The following is a 9,447-nucleotide window of genomic DNA, read 5'->3' as shown; positions in this document are numbered from 1 at the left end:
CCCTGAATACTCCGAGTAGGGATAACATCCTGAGGTTGTGAAGGAGCGGGCATCCTTGGAGGAGGTGGTGGAAGCACCAAACCAGTAGTAGCAGAAGCCGTAGCAGACACAGTGGAGGAGCTCATGCTTGATCTCGAGGCCATTGAAAATAGTGTAGCAAAAAGTTTTGAAAATAGAAAACCAAGTAATGATTTTGCAAAAGTTTTTAGTAGAAATAGCACCACTTGCCCCACGATGGGCGCCAAATTGTTTTGGTAAAAAATTACCGAAGTAATCAAGTGATCAAATTAGTTAAGTGAGGTAGTGTGCTAGAAATATGTGTGAAAAATATGTTAGCCAAGTTAATTACAAAAACAGTTTCAGGATACGACTCAGGATATAGAGCTGTATCTATGATCAAACAATGAGCAAAAAAGTAAAGGTTGACACGTGATGTACGAGGAAAGCCCTTGATCAATCTAAATCGTCGGCACAAAACCTCGGGAGCTGACAATCGCAGCTGCCTTATTCTTCTATTACTTCAAACGTCAGGATACAGTGCAAGATGTGGTGCGGATCAACTAAGTGTTTACAAGGTAATTCAAATACAAGTGTTTGTGTATGGTGTTTGCAGTGAGCTAGAGAGCAAAAGTGTTCGAGAGTGTGTGTGAAAGATTGCGTACCTTAATCTGATCCGCCCCCATCTATTTATAGTAAAACAATTGCAACAAACTATCCTAAATAACCGGGATCCGGCGAATATTCCCCACTCGAACGTTGTAGACCTGGTCTTTCGGGTTCAACGTCTCTCACATAACAGATACGCCCGAGTCTTGAGGAGAAGAAGTCCATCTGACCGTTAGTGACTTGTAGCCTTTTACCTGCACGTGAATTATTAAGTTAACACCAGGATATCGCCCCGGGATGTTACCAATATCCCGATTCAGTATCCTGATCACAAACAATCAGTCAAAAGCAAGATGTTAGTCAGGATATATAGGCTTAGAAAATGGCCCATAACAATAACAAGTTGGGGAAATATGTAATTTCACTTTCAGGTTGGATAAATATGTAATTTAGGTTTGAAATCTATTATATATAATAAATGAAACGTGATTTAGGCCACATGTCAGTAAATTAGGGCTTCTTTTCCCGCCCAAAAGTGTCATCCCCTTTTTCTTTTATCATCTCTCTTCTCATCTTTGTTTTGAAACGCCTAGGGTTCCTTCTCTCTCTATATTCAGGCGATTCAAACTTCACAAACCCTAACCCCCTTTAACAATCACCACCACCGAGAATCGCCCTATATCTGGATACTAACACCAACAATCAGAGCATAATAAACCTGCAACTTTAGCAGCATCTTCTTCGTCGAGAAATGGTGAGTTCCATTTTCATTTATGTTCTTCACAACTTATCATATCTGTTAATTTGTACATTCATATGCTTCTTTCCAAACCCTAATACACTCCATTTTCATCTGATCTTATAGTTAAAAGTAGCTATATAGGTTATCTTATGTTAATCGTTGATATATGTATAGATCTGTCTGTTTTTCATTTTGTTGTTCAACCCTAGGGTCCTCCACATCTTCCTTTCTCTCTGTGATTGCAGATCTGGATCAGATGCGTCTTTGCTCGAATCTTGGTGTGACCAATCAGATGGTTAAAGCTTCCCAAGAATCCATTCAAAATACTAAAGAGTTTGATATATGGTCTGGGTTATTAGGTATGACAACCATCAATCTATTTTTCTAGCAATTTTTTTTGTGTTTTATTTTTATATTTTTATTCATTATTTATTATTTTATATTTTATTGGTGGTTTTGTGGCATCCGGGACTGATCTAGCAAAGGTGCCCTGATCTAGCAAAGCCGGATTTGTATTTTTAGAATTTTAAGGTGCCTGGCTTAGGTGATTCCAGTTGATGGTAGCGATTGTTGGTGACGGAGATGAACTTCGGCTGCCAGACCACAACCACATGGGTTTCTGATGGTGTTCGATGTAAGTCCTGAACTTTCTGGTCTTTGTTTTTGATTGATTAATGGTTAGAAAACCATTAAACTAAAACGAAATCAAATTTGGTTATTTGGTTCTGTTATGCACTTATTTGGTTATTTGGTTCTGTTTGCAATACTGATATCAGTTCATCAAAGTTTATGTGATAAAAAATGAGTATGTGCTACGTTGACCTGCTCAAGAAGAATGAAGATTGCTTTGGGCACGATTCAGATGTGTATGCATCTCCGCTATATGCATGGTGGCGCTACCAAGTATGTCGTCACAACCCTTAGATGATTACTATGTTGTCACAACCCTGACATTTTTAAAATATTATTAGTTAATTATAGTTTCACACAAATCTAGCTTCACTGACACCGGATACTTTCTTAGGGGCTGTTTGGTAGCCTCTGAATGGTTATTAAGAGGCTACCTCTTAATGGAACCATTAAGAATTTTACCAATGAGAAGGTAGAAGAATGTGACATAGGATGATTTACCATTCAGAGGTTACCTCTTAACCATTCAGACTTGAGGTTACCTCTTATTCATTCAGAGGTTTTAAACCATTAAGAGGTAGCATCTGAATGGTCATCAAGAGGCTACCAAACAGCCCCTTAGACTCTTACTTTATTACCTATCATGGGTTACCCATCATGGGTTATAGAAAGCCAATAGAAAAACGAATTGGGGCTTTATAAAAAATATAACTGGTGTCTTTTTGGAAAAAAATGGCATGGGATTCTTATTACTTATTATTATTATTCGAATATCATGGGCTTCTTGATTGTGTCCAAAGACCCTTTGGAGCTCAACGTAGATTTTTTCAATGTGGTTAAGTAAATTCTTTGACCATGATATTAAGTTTTTGCTTCTAATGTTTGTGAAATGGCATATTAAGAGAATTTTGAGGGTAAATTAAGAATATTTTATTGTTTCTCATGAAGAATGTCACAGATTTCTAATATGGAAATGTGGTTAATGCTTGAATTTTTTTTGGTTAAGTTTCAGGATAGTCTTTTACAATTGATTAAAGCATTAAATATGCTAATCATATGATTTTTGAGTAGAACTATTTAGGAGGTCGTATACATTGACGATCCAATTTTTAGTAATCTTTATATTAGTTTCATGAGGTTATATATGTGACTCAACTACTCAACCTTTTCAACCAAATAGTTACAAATGAGTTGCTACCTGAACCTGCCGCTATTGTGGAACTCCATAAATTATGATAATATTCAGAAAGTGCTGCTGCAGGTCCTTTGGAAATCCACATCGCTGCAAGTTCACTGGATAATCCACCATCGGACCTGTATCTTGGGTCTTTTCATGCTGGTGACGATGTTGGCTCCCCAAAGGGGTACCTCGGATCAGCTGCTCTTTAGAAGACTACAGAAGCTGATGTTGCTGGGTCTCTGTTCTGTCCATTCTGCTTCTAGGGGGTACTCATGAGAACTGGATGCATCAGTACTGGATGGTTGTTCGCATCGTCAAGCATGCTATGGAGAAACAACCGTAAAAAGGTTGATGGTTGTTTGCATCGTCAAGCACGATATGGAGATCATCCACCTTTTCACCGATGCATCGTCAAGCACGATATGGAGATCATCCACCTTTTCACCGATGCTAATCCCATCCAAATCATTCTTGACGCTGTCATTAACAGGTACTTTTTGTTTTAACTTATTTATTTAATGAGCTTAATATGATGCTGGTTGATCCGTTTGAAAAAAAAATGTAACCCATATAACCAAATCAGATTTAAAAATGTTAAAGATTTGTATTATAACATATCTATTATATATAATAAATGAAAGGTTGAAACCACTGTTGTTGGGTTAAAACAGTGGTTGAAACCACTGTTGGGTTAAAACAGTGGTTGAAACCACTGTTGGGATAAAAAATAGTAGTTGAAACCACTGTTGGGTTAAAAAGTGGTTGAAACCACTGTTGGGTTAAAACAGTGAGTTAAACCCCTGTTGGGTTAAAAAAGTGGTTGAAACCACTGGTGGGTTAAAACAGTGAGTTAAACCACTGTTGAGTTACAATAGTGGTTGAAACTACTGGGTGACGGGTTGGAGAGTTGGCGTGAGTTCTATCAGAGCATGCGGCGTACATAGATGGGACTGTCTTTAAATATCGGTTAGTTTATTTCTCCGTATTGTAGTTTCTTTAAGGTTTTGTTGAAATTTATATAACTGATGTAATTGTATGACATGTTGAATTGCAGATATGGCTGCAACTGCATTCGTTGAGGCAGTGCATGTGATAGACTTTGTCAAACAACTTCTGAATAGGAATGACACAACAAGACCTTTATCTGATGCTGACCGGGTGAAGGTTTCGCCTTTTATCAACTGTAAACGAGCTGAGCCGAGCCCGAGGTCGCCTACGCTCGAGTTTGGCTCTTTTTTATATATTGATCATTTTATTAATTTATTTGTATACATTTAAAATTACTATTATGTATACTAGGGAGAAAGCCCGTGCGATGCACGGCATGCATAATAGCTATTGTTTGTTCATGGTAAGACGTCTGACACGGCCGGTGCAACTAAACATTTTTAAAAACAAACCTTCCTCTCGGAAAGACAACGGGGTTTTCGCACCCATCACACCACATATCGTTGTCTTCACGCCCCACACCTTTCATGCAATTCCCACTGCCACATGTCAGCCTAAACCACTCTTGGCTATTTCATATGCGTTTGACTTCAACACGACAGGTGAATTCAGCACACTGCATATATTACCAGAATAACTATAAACTTTAACCATTTGATTCAAATATGATAACCAATATTGTGCTTATCCTAAGTGTATATTACATTCTATTGCAAACCTGATTTTACCTTAACCAAAATGACCAACGTTTACATATTCTTGGTTCGCCACGAATTACGTACACACTTTATCTACCCAATATTTAAATTACATTTTGTGTTTTCAATAAATATTTATAAACATGAATTCAGTATTAAAAAAACAGTACTTTTTTTTCGGTATTAAAAATGTGAATTCGGTATTAAAAAATATTTACAAATATTTATAACTGTTAAAAAATATTTATAAATATCTATAAATGTGAATTCCGTATTAAAGAATAGATTTCAGAATTAAAAAAAAAAACATTATTTTTTTTTCAATCGCAATATAGTCCTCCTATGTGATGTGGATACAACCAACAACCACGTGGGGTCAGCTTGGTCGTCACAAACTATACGAATTTGGATTTGGTTATTGCCTGTCAAACTCGTAAACTGACTGTTAGGTTTTAACATACGAATGTAAGTCCAAATAGATGTTTGATTTAATGTATTAAAAAATAAGCTTCTGCCTTCATATAACAATCAACTCATACATGCATATGAAAATTGTATGATCATATGTAATAACAATCAACCTGTCAGGAAGTCATTTCTTGATTTATAATAATACTATAAAAGGATGAATGTATATATATATATATATATATATTGAACATATGGTTCTTTTTTAGTCTTAACTAATCAAAAACATCCATATTTATTTAGTGGCAATCTTGCTGTCTAACCCAAAATGTATGATAGAAAATCTAGCACCAAGATCCCACTAAACGCGTTTTTGGTTATTGGGTTACCTTTGTAAATAATCCTTCAAGTATCCTTTTAACACAATTAAATTAATTAACTTAAGATAAAAATAAAAAAATATATAAACTCATTTGGGTAATCATATTATAATTATCCATAATTAAATATTTAGCATATATAGTTAAGTTAATATTAAATTTAAAAGTATATATTTCTTTAACATTATAATTTTATAAAAGACACGGTCGAGATAACAAATTACGGAGGCTGGAATCGTTTCATGCGTCCTCCCTAATATTATGTGTAGAGATAGAGATATATTGTCCTTTACTCTTCGATTTCGATAAAGATACATAATCTAAAATGAATATTCTATATATACAATCTAGTTTGTAGGGCATACCATGTGATGCTTGTTTCTTCTACCGTGGGTCAAGATGGCTTCTAGTGTGGTCCATTTTTTTGAATACCCAGCAACAGAATCGTTCCTTGCCATGGCCACACGTGTAGACAGAGCGGTTATAGGTTGTTGGAGAGAAGGCGGGTATGGGCTGCAATATGGACAAAGATTTATAAAGCCATTTAGATGGTCTTTTGGAATGGACAACATTAATTAACACAAAATTAAATGATGATTGTTATGGGAAAATGATAAGTTACTTACTTTTATTAGAGTGAAACCGAGAAGTTAGGAGTTTGCATACAAAGGGACATAACAATTATAGCCACATTAATATGATAAAGTAGAATTAAAAACATTATTAAAGTTGTATTTATGAAGGTAAATATGTAGTTAGGGTCTGGAATCAATGTCCTTTAATTGATGTGTGGTTAGAATATAATTTAATGTCATGTTAAATTAGAAACCATACATACTGTAAGGAACATGTATAACAATATATCACTAAGTAACATTAACTATTGAGTATTTTTAAAATATGGTTAAGAACACATAGTAAATTAGGTGACATATACAATTATTATGATTTTCTCTTATGTTATAATTATTAACAGTATTATTATTGTTATTCTTGTTATTAGATATCATGGATAAGTCAAAAGGCATAATGTAAACCTATGTGCTATTTGAGTAAATGTTTATCAATGATTCATATGATAGTAAGATGGTGTAACCTAAGCGAAGCCCCTCTATCATGATACTTAAGATGCTTAGATGGTTATGAATAATTCACAAGACGATATATATGATAATACAACCTTTATGTAGACGCATTCTCTCATGTTATTCCTTTTTACTTAAAAATTTTGCAACTATTAAACATTATGATGCATTTTTTAAATAAAAAATATTAGAGTATTATAAAGGTTATGTTCGTACAAAAATCAGGGGGGTTGCTTCTAGTTATACAATAACAAAAAAATGATTTTGACCATTTTGCCCTTACTACTTTCTCATGTTGTAAGACCCAAACGTGTAAAACACTAATAGAACTGGGACACAAAGCAACTCCACTTTTGGTCAACTCTAACTTGGCCCATTTGTAAGTTATTTATTCGGATATACTCAATTTGAGATAAAATATAAATTAAAATCAACCTATGACAATCAAAAGAAAATAAATTCACCTGCGAAGTGTATATGTGGCTCTTATATCTTAGACCGTGGGGTATGGTGGGGCAGGGGTTTGGGGCATGGGTTGACACGTAGACTTCGAGCCCCCCGTTGGTGAGTGACGTGTTAGGTCGGTATGGCGGGGCATGGCTAGCCCGCGTGGGTTGACCAGCTTTAATAAAATTTAAAAATAAACCCTAAAAAACGGTGATTTTTAAAATTTTGACAAAGATTTATAAAACCATTTAGATGCTCTTTTGGAATGGACAACATTAATTAACATGGGAAAATGATAAGTCGCTTACTTTTATTAGAGTGAAACCGAGAAGTTAGGGGTTACATTTTAGGGTGTGAGAAACAGGAAAGGGAGAATTAGAAACGGGTCAAATTTTGTTTATTTCTGACCCCTTGTTAATAGGCAATTACAACTTGAAAGACACAAATGTATTTAAGAGACTCATAATGAAGGTTGTAAAAAAGTTGATATAACTAAATTTTTAAGTATAAGTATATATAGATATTGGCGATGGCTTTTTTGGTTCATGAACTCTGTACGGACTTTTATAGTGCCACCAGAACATGTGTGCCCCTGTTTTCACCCAAGAAGTAAAAAAAATCCAATCTTTAAAAGTGGGTAGCCTTTAGTTTCTTAAAAAATGAACATAACCCCAACGCTTTGATCCATCTTGGGTGCATGTAGCCATGGCTAATCTTCCATGAAAATGTGGAAGAACAATGCATGTTATGGTAGTAATGAATAAAATTGCAAAACTGAAATTTCTCATTTTGCAAGAAAGATGAAAAGTTTAGAGTAATATGAGAAGACAATTGAAGGTATTTATATGCATTGGAAAGAGAATTATTGATCAAGGATGGGCAATTACAACTTGAAAGACACAAATATTTAAGAGGCTCATAATGAAGGTTGTAAAAAAGTTGATATAACTAAATTTTTAAATATATATAGATATAGATATAGATCTTTATATATAGATCTTTAATTTTATTTTAAGTCTAATTTGTTACAATTATAATATTAATTTTATTAATTTGAAGAAAGAATGTATTTAAGAGACTCATGTATTTAAGAGTCTCATTAATGAAGGTTGTAAAATAGTTCATATAACTAAATTTTTAATTATATATAGATTTATCATTACTATTTTGATACATAACATAATATATATTATCTTAATTTTATTTATAATATATATCATATGTAAATATTGATGTATATTTGATATTGTTACACTACCCAGATAAAAAAAGCACTTAAAGGAGTGAAGGTTGAAATAACTCACCGTGGAACTATGCGCCGGAGGTTTAACATATCCGGTTTAACATCTCAAGCAACACGCGAGCTACAGTGAGAACCTTACACTAAGTTGAAATCATATTATTATTTGTGTTGACTTAATCATGACATGCTTCATTTCTTTTATTGTGCATTAGGTTCACGGTTGGTGGTGACGGAGATACGGTGACGAAATATGTGGTTGATTACTTCAAGGATGCTTACGGGTTTTCCATCCAGCATGTACATTGGCCGTGCTTGCAACTTGGCGGGACCCATAGGAAAAATTATATGCCTATGGAGGTCTGCAAGATTGTAGCGGGCCAGAGGTATTCAAGGAAGCTAAATGAGCGACAAGTTACCGCCCTTCTTAAGGTCACGTGTCAACGCCCTCAGGATCGAGAGCACGGTATTCTCAAGGTAATGTTATCTAATTTACCGATGAACCATCATGTCATGTGTAAAAGTTAACATATGTCTTGTATCTGCAGACTGTTAACCAAAATGCTTATGACCAAGATCCTTATGCTAAAGAGTTTGGGATAAAAATTAGCAGGGAACTATTTCTTGTTGGTTAAATGTTGACCGATTTTAATTCAATAACGTCCACTTTTGTGAACGTTGGAAGCCCAAGAAAAAAGGAGCACGTGGGACCAAATATTCTGCAAAGTTCGTTGCTCTATTTCATATTTAAATAATTCAGCATCAGTTGTTTTTTTTATCTCTTTTCAATCAGCCGAAATTCCTTTGTAATCATTCAATCACGCTGACTTCAAGCATTTGTTTAATAATAAGATTACATTCGGCTACTCTGTTTCTTGTTCTTTCTTATTTTTATTCACTGTATTGCCTGATCCAATCTTACATTTGGTATCAGAGCTTCAAGTTCTGATCCATTTACAAGCCAAAAAATCCTACGCCTCAACACCATGTCAATCGTTACGAACCCTAACCCCACAAAAGAGAACTCTGTTTCATTCAACTGCCCTATCCTTACTCCTACTAACTACAATACCTGGTCGATAA

At 34.7% G+C, this 9,447-nt stretch overlaps 1 protein-coding gene across 6 annotated transcripts; it reads left to right on the top strand.

Moving 5' to 3' along the window:
* Positions 1 to 1,158: 1,158 nt before the first annotated feature.
* LOC110901336 (protein argonaute 1A) lies at positions 1,159 to 8,907 on the top strand. Of its 6 annotated transcripts, XM_035982508.1 has the most exons (9): positions 1,173 to 1,360; positions 1,594 to 1,707; positions 1,829 to 1,982; positions 2,125 to 2,251; positions 3,240 to 3,518; positions 3,563 to 3,648; positions 4,213 to 4,316; positions 8,387 to 8,493; positions 8,580 to 8,907. In XM_035982508.1, exons 6-9 carry the CDS (start codon positions 3,606 to 3,608, stop codon positions 8,890 to 8,892), a joined length of 567 nt encoding a protein of 188 aa, XP_035838401.1. In that variant the 5' UTR covers positions 1,173 to 1,360; positions 1,594 to 1,707; positions 1,829 to 1,982; positions 2,125 to 2,251; positions 3,240 to 3,518; positions 3,563 to 3,605; the 3' UTR covers positions 8,893 to 8,907. The 6 variants fall into 6 exon arrangements, 5 of the variants coding, with proteins under 5 accessions (XP_035838401.1, XP_035838398.1, XP_035838399.1 ...); XR_004877722.1 differs by having other exon boundaries at positions 1,159 to 1,360; positions 3,240 to 3,648; positions 4,213 to 4,366; positions 8,580 to 8,859; XM_035982505.1 differs by having other exon boundaries at positions 3,240 to 3,648.
* Positions 8,908 to 9,447: the final 540 nt, after the last annotated feature.

Source organism: Helianthus annuus, chromosome 13 (assembly GCF_002127325.2).
Source record: "Helianthus annuus cultivar XRQ/B chromosome 13, HanXRQr2.0-SUNRISE, whole genome shotgun sequence".
NCBI classification, from domain to species: Eukaryota; Viridiplantae; Streptophyta; class Magnoliopsida; order Asterales; family Asteraceae; genus Helianthus; species Helianthus annuus.
This window is presented reverse-complemented; position numbering and strand designations above follow the sequence as displayed.